The sequence below is a fragment of the Schistocerca serialis genome, chromosome 5, assembly GCF_023864345.2.
Source record: "Schistocerca serialis cubense isolate TAMUIC-IGC-003099 chromosome 5, iqSchSeri2.2, whole genome shotgun sequence".
NCBI lineage: Eukaryota > Metazoa > Arthropoda > Insecta > Orthoptera > Acrididae > Schistocerca > Schistocerca serialis.
In genome coordinates, this window is record NC_064642.1 from 602,225,596 (window position 1) to 602,244,802 (window position 19,207).

The 19,207-nt window shown below is 42.2% G+C and overlaps 1 protein-coding gene across 4 annotated transcripts in view; it reads right to left on the minus strand.

Moving 5' to 3' along the window:
* Positions 1-19,207, minus strand: part of LOC126482285 (clavesin-1-like) — a 230,726-nt gene that overhangs the window by 179,959 nt on the left and 31,560 nt on the right. The window contains exons 5-7 of one of the 4 annotated variants that reach the window (XM_050106275.1): positions 13,190-13,300; positions 9,779-9,884; positions 6,080-6,300 (exon numbers count right to left, since the gene is read on the minus strand). The exons of 2 other annotated variants lie outside the window; for them this stretch is intronic. In XM_050106275.1, the coding sequence (XP_049962232.1) occupies positions 6,158-6,300; positions 9,779-9,884; positions 13,190-13,300 (360 nt within the window). In that variant the 3' untranslated portion in view covers positions 6,080-6,157. Of the gene's footprint in view, positions 1-6,079; positions 6,301-9,759; positions 9,885-13,189; positions 13,301-19,207 lie in introns of those variants that run through there. One more of the 4 variants, XM_050106278.1, reaches the window with a different exon arrangement.

Consider the following 19,207-nt stretch of genomic DNA (forward strand, 5'->3'; position numbering starts at 1 on the left):
CTCTGACATTAAAGATTTCCTGATAGTTACGACTCGTTATTGCCGCATGGTCTAAGTGATATTCACCTTGATATGAATTAGGTGGTACCCACGTTTTTTTTTTTCCTTCTTGCAAGTTTCATGAAAAATGTCGACATTAGTTTAGGTTAAATAGTTTACAAAAGTCTATGAGTCTTCCCCATTTTTGTTGGTTCTTTCATGTGCTGGATAACCTCCAACTACTGATATAAATTTTATTTCTTTGCCATTTTGTGCATTAAAGTCGCCCACTAAAATTTTGATACGTTCTCTTGGTAAGTTGGATGTTCCGTATTCTAGCAATTCCCAAAAATCTTCCACTTTTTCAAAAACTTTTATGTTGGTTGATAGGTGCATGTGCATTTATTGTGGTGTCACCGCCAGACACCACACTTGCTAGGTGGTAGCCTTTAAATCGTTTAGTATACGTCGGACCCGCGTGTCGCCACTATCAGTGATTGCAGACCGAGCGCCGCCACACAGCAGGTCTAGTCTAGAGAGTTTCCCTAGCACTCGCCCAACAGCCGACTTTCCTAACAATGGTTCATTGTCTACATACGCTCTCATTTGCAGAGACGATAGTTTAGCATAGCCTTCAGTTACGTCATTCGCTACGACCTAGCAAGTACTTACTATAAGTACTATCTTCAAGAATGTATTCTGAGCAGATAATATTGTGACTCATGTACCGTCAAGAGCGACGTTCATCATAAATCGGTTAAAGTTAAGTATCATACTAATTACGTCTGCTTTCTGAATTCTCATTCCTTGTCATCTTCCAGACCTCACGTCAGTATAATTCTTCCCTCCTCACGCTAGCCTGCTTGTGCTAAAACGTGTGCATTTCGGCCTCCACTCGTAACACGGTGTTGGCTCCTCTCCTAACACTAAATTTATAATTGCATGTCATTTGTTGCCTGACTTGAACGTCAAGGCGCGGGATTAGCAGAGCCGTGTAAGGCGCTGCACTCATGGACTGTGTGGCTGGTCCCAGCTGAGGTTCGAGTCCTCCCTCGGGCATGGGTGTGTGTGTTTGTCCTTAGGATAATTTAGATTAAGCAGTGCGTAAGCTTAGGGACTGATGACCTTAGCAGTTAAGTCCCATGAGATTTCACATACATTTGAATATTCTTTGAACGTCAGGAATGAAATTCGTTATGATGGGGAGCTAAAATTAGTTATTGATTACGTAAGTTGCTGCTTGGCCATAAATTCTGTTCCTAATATAGTCCCATTATGGGAGTTTTTAATAGCTGGTTTTCCTGTATCCACCTGACTCAAATGCATTTTCATCCAGATACATTGTTTCTTGAAGTGCTAGTATAAGTGTGTTGCGTTGATTGAGTGTGTCAGTTATGTGTTTCAGTTTTCCCACTTTCATAAATGTGTTGATGTTTTTCCGTGGGTCTTATCTTTGAAGAAGTTATGGGAAACTCCGACTATTCCTTGCATGATGTTCTAGGCTCTCCAGAATCCAAAGGCCCAGTTGCGCCGCCCTGAATTGTGATGGAAGATTGGTTACTTCCTGGAGTGGCTTTCCTTTTGAAATTTGCCACCATGCCTTAGGTTAAAGTTTGGTTTAGGGAAAGGTAGTCGAACCTTTCTGTGATAAAAAATTGAAGCATTTAGCTTTGAATTATAAGTGAGAGGCCGCCACTAACATGTGGGACAGGCGCCTTTTGTAGCCTCCCACACAGGGATCAGACGCTACCGTCTTGTGCTTTCATACAAAGGCCTGCCTCTTCCCCCCTCCCCCCTCACCCCCCCCCCCTTTCCACCGTTCTGATAATCTTCGTCGCCGCCATCACTGCCGTTAAGGAATTACTCATGAAAATGAACAGGCACTAAAACATGCAACGCCGTCTACTTCTCAAGCGACAGTGAGATACCTTTTTGATACTTGTAGCTAAAATGAAGCACTACCTACATGAACCAATGTTATCATTCAATGTAATGGAGACACCTACTGCAAATGCGAAAACGTATTTCTCTCAACAGGAGGTCAACTGTCGAGATTCCAAGCAGACTATTTCACACAGACTACTTTCACGCAGATTATCTGCATACTAATGGTGCGCCGTTTTCACAACAGACATACATGTTCAAGGTGAGAGCATTGCGTTTGCGGAATACCTGTGCAATTGCTTCTTAATTTCCTGCAGAATATGCGCAATAAGGATACAGATAAAAAGAAATATTTCTGAAGTACTAAGTTCTCTCAAGAAATTATTCTGGTCATGTGGGTGTCTCCTAATTAAATATTACAATATTGTGCTGCAGCGATAGTCACCTTCTTTAACCACTATAAGGTTTACTGAAATATGATCCGTTAATGTTGTTTGGACCCAATATATACGTCACTGCTCAGTCTCCAGCACGCTTCGAAGTACATGTCTGTAATAAGGCTGTTTATCGCCAGTCTTGTTTTAGTTGACGTTCCTTGTGCACTATCTTTGCACCACATCTCAAATGCTTCAGTACCTTTCTGTTCCAGTTTTTCCACAGTCCATGTTTTTCTACCCTACAGAAGAGTAGGTAGACGAAGATAAAATGGGAGATATGATACTGCGTCAAGAGTCTGACAGAGCACTGAAAGACCAAAAGTCGAAACAAGGCCCCGGGAGTAGGCAACATTCCATTAGAACTACTGACACCCTTGGGAGAGCCAGTCCTGACAAAACTCTACTATCTGGTGAGCAAGATGTATGAAACAGGCGAAATACCCTCAGACTTCAAGAATAATATAATAATTCCAATCCCAAAGAAAGCAGGTGTTGAGAGATGTGAAAATTACCGAACTATCAGTTTAATAAGTCACAGCTACAAAATACTAACGCGAATTCTTTACAGACGAATGAAAAAACTGGTAGAAGACGACCTCGGGGATGATCAGTTTGGATTCCGTAGAAATGTTGGAACACGTGAGGCAATACTGACCTTACGACTTATCTTAGAAGAAAGATTAAGGAAAGGCAAACCTACGTTTTTAGCATTTGTAGACTTAGAGAAAGCTTTTGACAATGTTGACTGGAATACCCTCTTTCAAATTGTGAAGGTGGCAGGGGTAAAATACAGGGAGCGAAAGGCTATTAACAATCTGTACAGAAAGCAGATGGCAGTTATAACAGTCGAAGGACATGAAAGGGAAGAAGTGGTTGGGAAGGGAATGAGACAGGTTTGTAGCCTATCCCCGATGCTATTCGATCTGTATATTGAGCAAGCAGTAAAGGAAACAAAAGAAAAGTTCGGAGTAGGTATTAAAATCCATGGATAAGAAATAAAAACTTTGAGGTTCGCCGATGACATTGTAATTCTGTCAGAGACAGCAAAGGACTTGGAAGAGCAGTTGAACGGAATGGACAGTGTCTTCAAAGGAGGATATAAGATGAACATAAACAAAAGCAAAACGTGGATAATGGAATGTAGTCGAATTAAGTAGGGTGATGCTGAGGGAATTAGATTAGGAAATGAGACACTTAAAGTAGTAAAGGAGTTTTACTATTCGGGGAGCAAAATAACTAATGATGGTCGAAGTAGACATATAAAATGTAGACTGGCAATGGCAAGGAAAGCGCTTCTGAAGAAGAGAAGTCTGTTAAAATCGAGTATTGATTTAAGTGCCAGGAAGTCGTCTCTGAAAGTATTTGTATGGAGTGTAGCCATGTATGAAAGTGAAACATGGACGATAAATAGTTCAGACAAGAACAGAGTAGAAGCTTTCGAAATAAGGTGCTACAGAAGAATGCTTAAGATTAGATGGGTAGATCACATAACTAATGAGGAGGTTTTGAATAGAATCGGGGAGAAGAGGAGTTTGTAGCACAACTTGACTAGAAGAAGGGATCGGTTGGTAGGACATGTTCTGATGCATCAAGGGATCACGAATTTAGTATTGGAGCAAAGCGTGGAGGGTAAAAATCGCAGGGGGAGACCAAGAGATGAATACACTAAGCAGATTGAGAGGGATGTAGGCTGCTGTAGGTACTGGGAGATGAAGAGGCTTGCACAGGATAGAGTAGCATGGAGAGCTGCATCAAACCAGTCTCAGGACTGAAGACCACAGCAACAACAATAACAATGCTCATGACGTTCCTTTGCAGTTGGCCTACATGTGCTGTATTGTCTCTGAAAACTGTTGCCGTATCAACAGTTGCATTTTAATACCAGAGTGTCTGCTACGTCGGGCTTCATATAGTTCATTGTCCCGATCATTTAGTTTCACGATGCTTGCAGACCTTTCTCAATAAACATTCAGAATTTTTGTTGTGATTCGGCAAGAGTACTTCTCAAAATACTCAAATTTAATGTACATCCCTATACAGAGGGATCGTAAGTATTAATGTCTATGATCATTCTCTTGATTTCAGACTCATATTAAATTTCTCTTGCCCGGTGGAGTTCTGGCTTCATCTGAGTGTGATTTATCTGAAGGAGTGGGAGCAGAGTCCATGAAAGCAAGCGTGTTTTTTTACAGCTTCAGAGTTGAAGTGTTTTTATTTTTTCATAGCTTAAGATCCACGAGTGTTACCTTGTAAACCACCAACGTGCAATTGTACACTTTACGTGCACAGATTTTCACAAGCGTTACAGTGCTGTTAATTTTTGATTATTAACTAATATGATACTGAACGGCCACATGGCGTCGTAACGGCAGTCCGCATACTGTGTGCATGTTTTATATGATTCGTCCACTATATTACGATATGCCGCATGTCTAATATACACGTTAAGAGGATTTAATTTTATTTTGATGATCAAATGAATATCGTTATATCGACTGAAGTAGTGTTAACATCGCCTTCCAAAGAGCAGGGATCGATTAGCAGCTGTCAACAACTACAAGGCATCATGAATGTCTTTACCATGTCCCCTTGTAAGTTTGTTTATGTGTGTGTGTGTGTGTGTGTGTGTGTGTGTGTGTGTGTGTGTGTGCTTAAGGCCAGTTCCATGTCTGTGTGTTTGGAAGTGCAACATAGAACTTCGAATATGGTGCAATGGAAAAAAGTCATTTGTTGGGATGATTATTATTTCACATGTTTCCAAATTCTGACCAAGTTTACGTCCTAAGAATGAAACATAGCACAGGTTCGGTGATGATGCGACTGGCCATATAATGGTATTCCATGAGCCACATGGTTACTCAGCGAGGGTACACAATTCTCATGCATTATTTGACCAGTTTTGGTGATTACTCCAATCCCATGGCACAATGTTTGCTCATAAATGGCGAAGCTGCATTCCAAGACGACAGTACACCTGTGCACTCAGCTCATGTCGTCCAGGACTGGTTTAGTGAGCATAAGGATGAGTTATTGCTTCATTCCGTGCTGCCACAGCCACCAGTTCTCAACATTATTATGCGTTTATGTTCGGCTGTGAGGAGAAATCTGCGTGGTCGACCTCCACCTCCATCATAGTTACCCGAATTTGTCAATACTTTCCAGGAAGATTGGTACAGGATTGTCTTGAAAACCATAGCGGAGCTGATTCTATCCTTTCAAAGACGACTGGAAGCTGCTTTGAAGGCCAATGGGTTTCCCACATCGTACTAGCCGCGGTAAGGCGGTGTGTGTTCGGTGTTTCCAAAGTTTTGTCCACCCCTACAGTAGTTCATTCAGAACTGTGATACTGGAAAAGAGAGAAGCGCGAAATTCTTGACAATCTGAAAATAAAAGTGAAAATACTGTTGCCTCGCATTTGGTAAATCAGACAATTTCACACTGTTTTAATGTACCGTTGTACATGAAAAAGTAAGAATGATACAGCCATATGTATGCACAAGTCTATACACACCGTCCCGGAGGTAATATCGGACTTTAGCACTACGCCAAAACACAACGTGAAGGTCTACAGAAACTAAAACTGTATCCTTCGAACTGTTGGCAACTCCAGAAAGGCAGTTGTGCTGAACACCTGTAGAAAAGTTCGTTGTAGTTTCGAAGAAGATCATTAACTTAGTGATAAGCCGTTGTATTGACACAAACAATATGTTAATAATAGAGTCAACTAAAAAATAATAAAATGAAACTAGTATTAAGAGATTTAGTAGATAACGGTTTATTTCAGATTGTTGGCTGTACAATATGTACAGGTGTATAAAAATGTCGTTTCTCTATATCTTGAAAAGAAGAGTTGTGTTTCAGTCCACGGACAGTTTTTTAAACGATCCTGCGATGCCGTAGATGTCGCCATTGTGGTTTTCGGCGGGGCGTTTGCTCTCGTCTGACATGTACTTGTCTCTTTCCAGAAGCCACTCACGGTTGGTCGTCTTCGTAACAACGTCTGAAACACAGGGAACAGTTTAGCATTCAAACTTACGCAAGCGCTCTGGTTTCCAGTAGTTTTCCTGTATGTACGTAAGGAATAATTTGAGACATTGTTATTATCAAAGTCGTTACGCAGTACTGTTCGTATCTGCTCGAGGAAACAAGCAATTTCTTCCGTAACTGTGACTAATGCTGGATAAATTGCGCAAAGCAGTTTTTGCTCTGGATCTTAGTTCGAAATGAACAATGTGAATTTTGTAAGTATAACTAACATCGTAATCTATTTGTTAGAAGCATCTTCCCTAACAATCAAGAACATACTGAATATCAAAAATCGTAGTGTTTAAAAGTGGCATAAGGGCTGTATGTTCACGAGAATTACCATGAAGATTACCTTTACACCTGTTAGGAGCAGTTCTTGTAAGTTCTCATACAGTTACTAAGTCCTTGTTGCTAGTAAAGTGGATCAGTATTTCATCTTCTAGACCTTATCTGTGACGTCGGAAGAACGACAAATACTGAAGAATACAATTTTACAAGAAAAGGCTCTCTAACACTGAGTCACAGTAATTGTATTTGAATAGCTAATTCATTTAGCATTTTGCAGTCTTCGAGTAAATGGTGAACTCAAGTGCAACGGATATGTGTTACACCGCTTTGGAGGAGTTCCTACAGATCTAACACCATTCTAATGGTCTATCTACGTAAGAGTTTTTACTATACATTAAAATATTCATTTCAAATTAAAAAATACTACTTTCAAATTAAAACTAGAATAATGACTATTAAAGAGTTGTGAGTGGGACAAATTCTTTTTATTGATAATTTTTTTAAAATTATTTTTTGCCTGAGCAGCCAGTGATATGACGGCATTGGAGAAGCACTTCATGCACGCCCACGGTTTTGAAACAAAGGGAAGGAAATATGGACATCCCAACTGTTTGTCCTTAAATTGTATTCATTCTGGATTGACTGATCCCTAATAGAGCCAGGGCGGTTGCAGTTATCATAAATAAGATTTAATGGCAGTTAAACAATTATATCTAAGAGGTGCAGCGCCGGTAATATTAGTTTAACAAAATATTCGGCTTTTAATTCAGTGATCAAATAACCTTGACAGTGTCAGTATTTAACTTTCATATCTTTGTGTAGGTTGTGATTATTAATTCACCATGTGAAGCTGAGTCATAATGTCTTTTTAAAAAAAATACATAGCTACGATTTTTAGCCTCATTTGAAGAGGATGTATTTAAAAAGAAAATCTCGGTGCTCAAAGGACAAATTGAGAGTAACGAGGTCCACTTCCCCAAGTTTACTAACTTGAGGATTGAAGAATTTATTATGGCCTTGTTGTAATTACCAGTGCAGTTTCCTAAACGTTTTGAGGACACTGCCAACCTCACCTCTATTTTCGAGACCGTTTGCCATTTCAGTCGAAAGAGCCCCTGTGCATCTGCAGATGTAGTCCATTAATCTCCAAACAGATTCCCGATTTAAAGACAAATCCGTTTACGTAAAAACTGTCCAAGGCGCCTACATTCTTTTCCTCAGGCATGGTTCCACGTTTCCATAATGAGTTTGCAAAAGTGCTATAATATACACTTCAAAATATGCTTTTCATCATCTCGTACAGAAAATTGGAATAGAGATCAACATAAACATCATTTCCGCCCTTTTTATTCTTCACGGAAACCACACATTGCTTGTTAAACCATCATACAGCGAGACATTCAGAGGTGGTGGTCCAGATTGCTGTACACACCGGTACCTCTAATACCCAGTAGCACGTCATCTAGCATTGATGCATGCCTGTATTAGTCGTGGCATGCTGTCCACAAGTTCATCAAGGCACTGTTGATCCACATTGTCCCCTTCCTCACGGCGATGCGGCGTAGATCCCTCTGAGTGGTTGGTGGGTCACGTCGTCCGTACTGACAGCCCTATTCAATCTATCCCAGGCGTGTTCGATAGGGTTCATGTTTGGACAACATGCTGGTCACTCAAGTCGAGCGATGTCGTTATCCTGAAGGGAGTCATTCACAAGATGTGCACGATGGGAGAGCAAATTGTCGTCCATGAAGACGAATGCCTCGCCAATATGCTGCCGATATGGTTGCACTATCGGTCGGAGGATGGCATTCACTTATCTTACAGCCCTTACCGCGCCATCCATGACCACCAACGGCATACGTCGGCCCCTCATAATGCCACCACAAAATAGCAGGAACCTCCACCCTGCTGCACCCGCCGGACAGTGTGTATAAGGCATTCAGCCAGACCGGGTTGCCTCCAAACTCGTCTCCGACGGTTGTCATATGCAACACTCATCGGTGAAGAGAACGTGATGCCAATCCTGAGCTGTCCATTCGGCATGTTGTTGGGCCCACCTGTACCGCGATGCATGGTGAGGTGGTTGCAAAGATGGACCTCGCCATGGACGTCGGAAGTGAAGTAGCGCATCACGCAGCCTCTTGCACACAGTTTGAGTCGTGACAAGAAGTTCTGTGGCTGCACGAAAAGCATTGTTCAACATGGTGACGTTGCTGTGAAAGTTCCTCCGAGACATAATCCGTAGGTAGCGGTCACCTGCTGCAGTAGTAGCCCCTTGGGCTGCCTGAGCGAGGCTCGTCATCGTCAGTTCCTGTCTCTCTGTATCTCCTCAATGTCCGAACAACATCGCATTGGTTCACCCCGAGACGCTTGGACACTTTCCTTGTTGAGAGCCCATCCTGGCTCAAAGTAACATGGGGACGCAATCGAACCGCGGTAATGACCGTCTAGGTATGGACGAACTACAGATAAGACAAGCCGTGTACGTCCTTCCTGGTGGAATGAATGGAACTAATCGGCCTTCAGACCCCCGCCGTCTAATAGGTGCTACTCATGCAAGGTTGTTTACATCTTTGGGCGTATTCAGTGGCGTCTGTGAACATTGAAAGGGACTGTGTCTGTGAAACAATATACACAGTCAACGTCTATCTTCAGGAGTTCTGGGAACCGGGGTGTTGAAAAACTTCTTTTGATGTGTGTATTTCGATCAGCATATATGTGTGAAACACGTTTCTTCGATTACGATACTAAATAGTTGGCGATTACGTGGAAACCTGAGTGCGAAAATCAGTAAAATTGTCCTCATCTGTTTGTATGCCCGCAGTTTGTATAAGAAAAATATTGTATCTCGTCTTCATTGCGTCGAAAGCAATTAAATAATTCTGGATATCTGTTTCCTTTTTGATCCCTATTGTTGAGATGTATGTAATATGAATCCAAACCATATGCGGTGGTATGAAATATATATATAAATATATGAAAGCAGTGGTGGCAAAGCTTTTGTTGCATAAGGAATCAGAAAACTGTACGTAAATTCTTTCGCACCCTGAAACGACTTCAGTGAAACTGAAACAATTCGGACAAGCAGCGGGATGGTCTTTAAATACAGGTTCTAGGCAGTCGCTGATGAATTTGTTCGGTTAACCTTTAGAGTAGCTGCTTACAGGCAAAGTTGTCAACGGGTCCAGCAGTGCCTCCCAGCTCGTCTGGTATGCAGTCACGCTGCACGTAGTCGAACAGAGTTGTCGATCCTGGAAGGTGCGCGAACACCTGCAACAGATAGGCGCTATGACACGAAACAGTCCGAACACAGCAGAAAAGTGCCTGACATTTACCTCGAAACATTTGGAGAACCTGATATTATATGTCAAGATCAGTTAACATGTCCACTTGTTCGTTAGAAAAACAGTATTTTCCTATTCGCTGCACTCGTAACATGCCCAAATAATTCGACCTGAAAGTATCCTGTTATGTGAAAGGATGTTATTAGCACTCACGAATGCGCAGATTTATTCAAGTCCTAGGGTTATCGAAAACGCAATAAGCTAAGAGTGCGGACAAAGAATTAGTCATCCCACTAAACATCACACTAACACAGTCCGCCACAGCCGGTGGTCTCTGTCAAGGTTGCAATTCGATGGGTAACAGAGTCCACAAGTTTCTTCACGTATGCTTAACCAGCTCCAGCTGCTCATTGATGATCACATCCCGCTGAGCAGCCAAATTGGGGGTATGATGTTTGCTTCATTTCATCCACTCTTCCAAATAATCCTGAAATTGTTATGTGAGTGAGGTCGGATGATATAGTTCGGCAATCAGTGAGCGATAAGGTGCCTGAGTGTTCAAACGTACAACGTGTGCGTGCACTCTGCGAACAGGGCGATGGGGATGTAAAGAGCAATAATTACAGTGACATAAAATAAAGGGCCCTACTCGGTTAAGGAGAATGTTCAAGTGACCATCCTGGCCATATTCACGATAAACTGAATGAGTGGGCCCAAGCAAGGACAACACCCTGAAAACATCACAAAACACCTTCCACCCGGAAATACAACCTCCACACACAGTGGGCTGAAGGTGCGCCACACGCAGTGCATCAACTGAAAAGAGAAAAACATCAGGTCATTAAATTATAACATAAGCGTCTTGAGAACTACCGTCCAAAAATGAAATTACCACTCTGTAGCGGAGTGTGCGCTGGTATGAAACTTCCTGGGAGATTAGAACTGTGTGCTCTGTGCGGGACCTTCGCACAGTTGTGAAAAATTATATCTAAACTGAAGATGATTGCAGCTCCCCTTCGATTTACAAATTTAACTGACAGGTGTAACACATGTCCCTGGTCCCTATCGGTTAGAATCCTTATACAGCCACTGCTCTTGCGCTGCTTTACGTTGCGGCGAGTGAACAGTATTATTTATGGACACAGTGACCTGCCTGGGTTGCTAGACCAAACTTTACTCCTAGTGTGGTCACGTGGACACCCTAGCTCGATTGCGTCAGTCTGTCACACTTCCGATTTGATGCAACCACTGGCACACATAGCACTAAACTGCCATGTCATACAACGGCATCGGAGGTTCCGACGACCGCTACGTATCAGTTCTACGGCATTTAAAGTGCTACGAAGCGATCAGAGTGCTAATGGAGACACTAATATTAGGCCCAATGCTCTTACTTTCTTTGAAGTGTGTTGTATGCCTTCTCACTACTGCATCTACCACCATCCTAGAAAGTCACAGCATTCCGCCACGGCTCTCGCTTCTCTACACACATAAAAATATATAGTTCGGGCAATCACAGCCACAACAAATCATATTAAGAAATAAAACTGAATCAGACGTAAAATCATTTTATTCTTAGGCACTACCAGTTCCGCAGCACTCACGGCTGCATCTTCAGGTGCAAATTGGAGTCAAGTCATGATACAAGAACAGAATAACACATTATTACAAGAACCAAAGAACCACTGTTGACAGTCACTACCATGGAATATATTATCCGCAAAGAAATGGTCTGTGTCAAAGTAGTAAGATATGACGGAGAAGGGTTCCGTAAAACCGAAAGCCATCCATGTAGAGGTGAACGGCCACTATCACAAGCTATCGAGGTGACAGCCCACCTGGCAAATATGATCAAAAGTATCCGGACGCATGGCCAAAAATGACTTACAAGTTCGTGGCCCCCTTCATTGGTAATGCTAGAATTCAGCATGATATTGGCCCACCCGTAACCTTGATGACAGCTTCCACTTTCGCAGGCATACGTTCAATCAGGAGCTGGAAGGTTTCTTGGGGAATGACAGACCATTCTTCCGGAGTGCTGCACTGAGGACAGGTATCCATATCTGTAGGTAAGGTCTGGCACGAAGTCGGCGTTCCAAAACCTCCCAAAGGGGTTCTATAGGATTCCGGTCAGGACTTTGTGCAGGCCAATCCATTGCAGGGATGTTATTGTAGTGTAACCACTCCGCCACTGGCCGTGCCTTATGAACAGGAGCTCGATCGTGTTGAAAGATGCAATTGCCGTCCCCGAATGGCTCTTCAACAGCGGGAAGCAAGAAGGTTCTTAAAACATCAGTGTAGGCCTGTGCTGTGATAGTGCCACGCCAAACAACAAGGGGTGGAAGCTTCTCCATGAAAAACGCAACTACGCCATTACATCACCGCCTCCGAATTTTACTGTTGGCATTACACACGCTGACAGATGACGTTCACCGGGTATTCGCCATACCTTGACATCGGATCGCCACATTGTGTACCGTGATTCGTCACTCCACACCACGATTTTCCAGTGGTCAGTCGTCCAATGTTTGCGCTCCTTACACCATGGGAGCCGTCATTTGACGTTTACGGCGTGATGTGTGGCTTATGAGCAGACACTCGACCATGAAATCCAAGTTTTCTCACCTCCCGCCCAACTTAGTACTTGCAATGGATCCTGATGCAATTTGTGATTCCTTTGTGATGGTCTCAATAGATGTCTGGCTGTTACACATTATGACCCTCTTCAACCGTTGGTGGTCTCTGTCAGTCAACAGATGAGGTCGGCCTGTACGCTTTTCTGCTGTACGCGTGCCTTCACGTTTCCACTTCACTATCAAATCGGAAACAGTGGACCTAACACTCACAACACATACAAGTAAGACAGTGTCCTGGCTGGTCAGGTGAAGACGTCCAGAGGGCCGAACGGCTCTAACACGATGTCAAAGTTCTTTTATGGCGACGTTTATATTAGAAATGTTGTTCGATAAGAAAAACATTTTACAGTTCCAAACCGTGTGCCAAATCGGTACTCTTATCTGACACTATTTGGAAGGTATACGTTAACACAAGTAAATCGTGACAGGCGACTATACGAAGCCGCTTTTACGCAGCCATAATGAGTAGCTACTTATGCTGCTTACGTGGAGTTTGTACCGTGCCGTGCGGCATATGAGTGAGGAGGCTAAACATAGCGAGAGGCTGTACATTGTCCGAATTGTAAAACGTATATGCGTATGGGTTTACATACAAGCAGATTTGATTTGATAGATAAGGAGGAGAAAAAAACAGTGAATGATATGCATAACTTACCCTCTTTTGCAACTTTTCAGATAGCGCCAGCTTCACTATTTTCATGATTGAATGAAGAATCTTCGATGCATTCACCAAGTGAAGTCCTTTCAACCTCCGGCGGTAAGCAGTCTATACACATAAAATTAATTAATTAGATGAGCACTAAGTCCTTTTGAAGGCTTAACACTTAAGTGTAATATGACATGAAAGAATTTTCTTCGATTGTAAACAACTTAACTGGGTTTAAACGTTAACATAAGTGGAAGAAAAACAGAAATTTCTCATTCCTTTAATGTTTTAATAAGTAAACTACTAACGAAAATCCAAATACCATGATGGAGACTTCTTCAGAATTCATGACACCTTTCAACGACAAACTATATGCACTATACTGCATGAAACGAAGGTAGCTGCAAATCGATGTGGAAACATAGACGAAGAGTAGTAATATCACATTCATTAAAGGTAAAACGAGAACCAGGCACCTTGTATTTTATTGTATTGTATAATTGTCTTCAGTCCTGAGACTGGTTTGATGCAGCTTTCCATGCTGCTCTATCTTGTGCGAGCTTCTTCATCTCCCAGTACATACTGCAACCTACATCCTTCTGAATCTGCTTAGTGTATTCATCTCTTGGTCTCCCTCTACGATTTTTACCCTCCACGCTGCCCTCCAATGCTAAATTTATGGTCCCTTTATGCCTCAGAACGTGCCCTACCAACCGGTCCCTTCTTCTAGTCAAGTTGTGCCACGAACTCCTCGTCTCCCCAATTCTTTGCAATACCTCCTCATTAGTTATGTGATCTACCATTCTGATCTTCACCATTCTTCTGTAACACCACATTTCGAAAGCTCCTATTCTCTTCTTGTCCAAACTACTTATCGTCTATGTTTCACTTCCATAGATGGCTATACTCCATATAAATATTTTCAGAAACGACTTCCTGACACATAAATCTATACTCAATGTTAACAAGTTTCTCTTCTTCAGAAACGCTTTTCTTGCCATTGCCAGTCTACATTTTATATCTTGTCTACTTCGACCATCATTAGTTATTTTGCTCCCCGAATAGTAAAACTCCTTTACTACTTTAAGTGTCTCATTTCCTAATCTAATTCCCTCAGCATCACCCGACTTAATTCTACTACATACCATTATCCTCGTTTTGCTTTTGTTGATGTTCATCTAATATCCTCCTTTCAAGACACTGTCCATTCCGTTCAACTGCTCTTCCAAGTCCATTCCTCTCTCTGACACAATTACAATGTCATCGGCGAACCTCACTGTTTTTATTTCTTATACATGGATTTTAATACCTACTCCAAATTTTTCTTTTATTTCCTTTACTGCTTGCTCAATATACAGATTGAATAACATCAGGGACAGGCTACAACCATGTCTGACTCCCTTCCCAACCGTTGATACGCTTTCATGATCCTCGACTCTTATAACTGCCATCTGGTTTCTGTACAAATTGTAAATAGCCTTTCGCTCCCTGTATTTTACCCCTGTCACCTCCAGAATTTGAAAGAGAGTATTCCAGTCAACATTGTCGAAAGCTAGAATGCAGTTTTCACTCTACAGCGCAGTGTGCGGTGATATGAAACTTTCTGGCAGATTAAAACTGTGTGCCCGAGCGAGACTCGAACTTGGGACCTTTGCCGTTCGCGGGCAAGTGCTCTACCATCTGAGCTACCGAAGCACGACTCAGGCCCGGTCCTCACAGCTTTTCTTCTGCCAGTACCTCGTCTCCTACCTTCCAAACTTTACAGAAGCTCTCCTGCGAACCTTGCAGAACTAGCACTCCTAAAAGAAAGGATATTGCGGAGACATGGCTTAGCCACAGCCTGGTGGATGTTTCTAGAATGAAATTTTCACTCTACAGCGGAGTGTCCGCTGATATGAAACTTCCTGGCAGATTAAAACTGTGTGCCCGACCGAGATTCGAACTCGTGACCTTTGCCTTTTGCGGGCAAGTGCTCTACCATCTCATATACTGAAGCACGACTCACGCCCGTTCCTCACAGCTTTACTTCTGCCAGTACCTCGTCTCCTACCTTCCAAACTATACAGAAGCTCTCCTGCGAACCTTGCAGCTTCTGTACTTGATCATCTGCTGCCTTCACTACTTCATCCCTTGGAGCTACCCATTCTTCTTCTACTGTATTTCTTTCCCCCATTTCCGGCAATTGTTCCCTTATGCTCTCCCTGAAACTCTGTACAACCTCTGGTTCTTTCAGTTTATCCAGGTCCCATCTCCTTAAATTCTCACCTTTTTGCAGTTTCTTCAGTTTTAATCTACAGTTTATAACCAACAGATTGTGGTCACAGTCTACATCTGCCACTGTAAATGTCTTAGAATTTAAAACCTGAGTCCTAAATCTCTGTCTTACCATTATATAATCTATCTGATCCCTTCTAGTATATCCAGGATTCTTCCATGTGTACAATCTTCTTTTATGATTCTTGAACCAAGTGTTAGCTATGATTAAGTTATGCTCTGTGCAAAATTCTAACCAGACGTCTTCCTCTTTCATTTCTCTCCCCCAATCCATATTCACCCACTATGTCTCCTTTTCTCCCTCTTCCTACTCTCGAATTCCAGTCACCCATGACTATTACATTTTCGTCTTCCTTTACTACCTGAATAATTTTTTTTACCTCATCATACATTTCATCAATTTCTTCATCATCTGCAGCGCTAGTTCGCATATGAACTTGTACTACTGTAGTAGGCATGGGCTTCGTGTCTATCTTGGCCACAATAATGCGTTCACTATGCTGTTTGTAGTAGCTTACCCGCACTCCTATTTTTTTATTCGTTAATAAGCCTACTCCTGCATTAACCCTATTTGATTTTGTATTTATACCCCTGTATTCACGTGACTAAAAGTCTTGTTCCTCCTGCCACCGGACTTCACTGATTCCCACTATATCTAACTTTAACCTATCCATTTCCTTTTTCTAACCTACCTGCCCGATTAAGGGATCTGACTTTCCACACTCCGATCCGTAGAACGCCAGTTTTCTTTTTCCTGATAACGACGTCCTCTTGAGTAGTCCCCGCCAGGAGATCCGAATGGGGGACTATTTTACCTCCGCAATATTTTACCCAAGAGGACGCCATCACATCTGACCATACAGTAAAGCTGCATGCCCTCGGAAAAGTTATGGCTGTAGTTTCCCCTTGCTTCCTGTCGTCGCAGTTCCAGCACAGCAAGGCTGTTTTGGTTAGTGTTACAAGGCCAGATCAGTCAATCATCCATACTGTTGCCCCTGCAACTACTGAAAAGGCTGCTGCCCCTCTTCAGGAACCACATGTTTGTCTGGCCTCTCAACAGATACCCCTCCGTTGTGGTTGCACCTATGGTACGGTCATCTGTATCGCTGAGGCACGCAAGCCTCCCCACCAACGGCAAGATCCATGGTTCATGGGGGTAGGCAATTTATGTAACCGTATATAATTTTAAGCTAGTTTTGAGGGATATTATTGCGGTTGCTGATAAGCAAAAATAATTTCGGAGATTGCTATTAAATGAAAACAATGAATGGTTTACACACATGATATTACCGACAGCTGCACACAAAGGCGATGTAGAAAAAATGTTGAGGGAGTTGACGCGGAGTGCAATATTGACTGGTCTGAATATTAGTAGTAAATATTAGTATTACGTTTCGAAGAAAGGCAGTCGAACAATTGAAAATGTGTTGGCAAACTGCACATGACCCATAAATTCATTTACTTAAGAGCATTGCTTGAGAAGGAGAACAAGAGCTGTATTACATAAAAGGAGGGATAGAGGATGGATAACGATGCCACTACAGTTTCAAGGTATATTTACGCCGGGAAAAAGCTCTATGATATAAATTTAAGTGCTTGTAACACTATATACATGGGTAACAGATCACAACTACAAGAGAGGTGGACAAGTGAGAATATGAAGGTAGATGAGATAGCTAGTAGCACACAACAAGAAGGCTAGTGGCTTACAACAAGAATGAGAGAGAAGAGTGGACAGAAGTAATAATGGGATCAATTAAGATTCTCAAAATTACGAAAATCTCCAAAACAAGGCAATCGATAAACTAATGAAAGATTGGAGAGAAATGGGAACGGATAGCTCAACATGGATACGAGCAGTACAAGACGAGTATAGACAAAGCAATGATTTCCGCAGCTACAGCGAGTTAGTAGTCCTAAGAACATTAACTGTCATGTGCGCTAGGCGTGTATATGATGAGAATTGGTAAAGGAAAGAATCTTGAAGATGGAGCATACTTAAAATGAATATTTTTATGAGAAATAAATTCGGAAACATGTAGTAAGAAAACACAGTCCAGCACAGTACTTTGAACTTAAGAAGACCCTAACTTCTTCTGCTGTGATATTAAATATAAACTCGCAGTAAAAGAGAGACAAATACACAGTTTACGTTATAGTTTTTCCTTGAGGAACGAGCGTTAGCCACACTGTTTTGTTTGTTAGCCAGAATAAATAAATTTATGTAATTAATTTTGTGCTTATTGCAGGCACATGACGTGGTTCACATTGAAACCCAGTTCCACACCTCCGCAGCACACCCCTGGAGTAGGCAACTCCGGCCATTCTCTTTGTCACCTCTATTGGAGTGCAGCGGTACTGTCAACAGGAAATTGCACTGTTTACTCGAGCGCCAGACATGTAACTGTAAACAAACACAAAATTAATTACGTAACTTTATTTTTACGAAGTGATAATTAAAACTTTATAATTAACCATCGTATGTACCCCACTTTATCTACGCCCCAAGCTGCTTCGTGGTCATAAGAGACCTCTTTAGGAGTGGTGTAAAGTGGTCTAAGGTTAGGGTGACTGTAAGTGTGGTGGCACTGTTGGGATCTTACACTGGGCTCGTTGCATCGGTGCCACTGTGACATCTCATATTTTATCTCACCTTCCATGCGGTTAGGAGCTACATTCGTCAAATTTATAATAAAATGTCAAATAATAATTCGGCCATTAACCACGGCTTGAGATAATGTTAGCCAGAGGTAAGATAGAGTGCACGTCGTTGCTTACCTTCTTATGTTCTCGTTTCTGATGAGTAAGACGAAAATTATGACTGATATGCCTGATAAGTCTTGAGTTATATGTCTCGATTAACAGTGATCGAGTGGCTAAAAAGAGTACTGATCCGCTATTAGTAAAAGCAGACACAAATAAAGGGAAGATGCTATTGTAATAATTTATTTTGAAGATCGCTTCTAATTATCATAACTGATATTGCATGAGAAATGAGCAATTTTACAGACCACTTACTTGATCATATTGTGCCAGCCAAGATGAACGAACAATAACATGAAAAAGGTATCGCGGTTGAAGACGTTATTGCCTGCTGAAGTGGCCGTGCGGTTCTAGGCACTGCAGTCTGGAACCGCGAGACCGCTACGGTAGCAGGTTCGAATCCTGCCTCGGGCATGGATGTGTGTGATGTCCTTAGGTTAGTTAGGTTTAACTAGTTCTAAGTTCTAGGGGACTAATGACTTCAGAAGTTGAGTCTCATAGTGCTCAGAGCCATTTGAAGACGTTATTTTTTTCATCTGCTTTCGGGCAGAGATCTTGTGGTGACCTTCGATGGTGTTCGGATCATCAATGTTTACGCTCCCTCTGGCTCGGGAAAGCAGCAGAATGGTCGGGGTTTTATTCGGAAGAAATCGTGCCTTTGGTTGCGGACCGTTACCAACATTTTAATCTTAATGAGAGCTTTAGCAGTATGAAACCCCAGAAGAATAATTTCCCAGGAACTACAACTGCTGGTGCAGCAGTAGAATCTCGCTGACACGTGGGAAAGCGTGCGTGGTGACCGAAGTGAATTTTACCTACATTACGAGCCATTCGTCGTGTCTTCTTGATAGCATGTATATCTCCCCCGGTTTCACAGCTGCGCCAATTGACACTGAGCTGTGGTCCACGGCTTTCTTTGACAATATCGCATTTAGAAGCACTCTCTCCGACGGCAGAGATTGTGGCGCAGTCGAGGCACATAGAAATTAA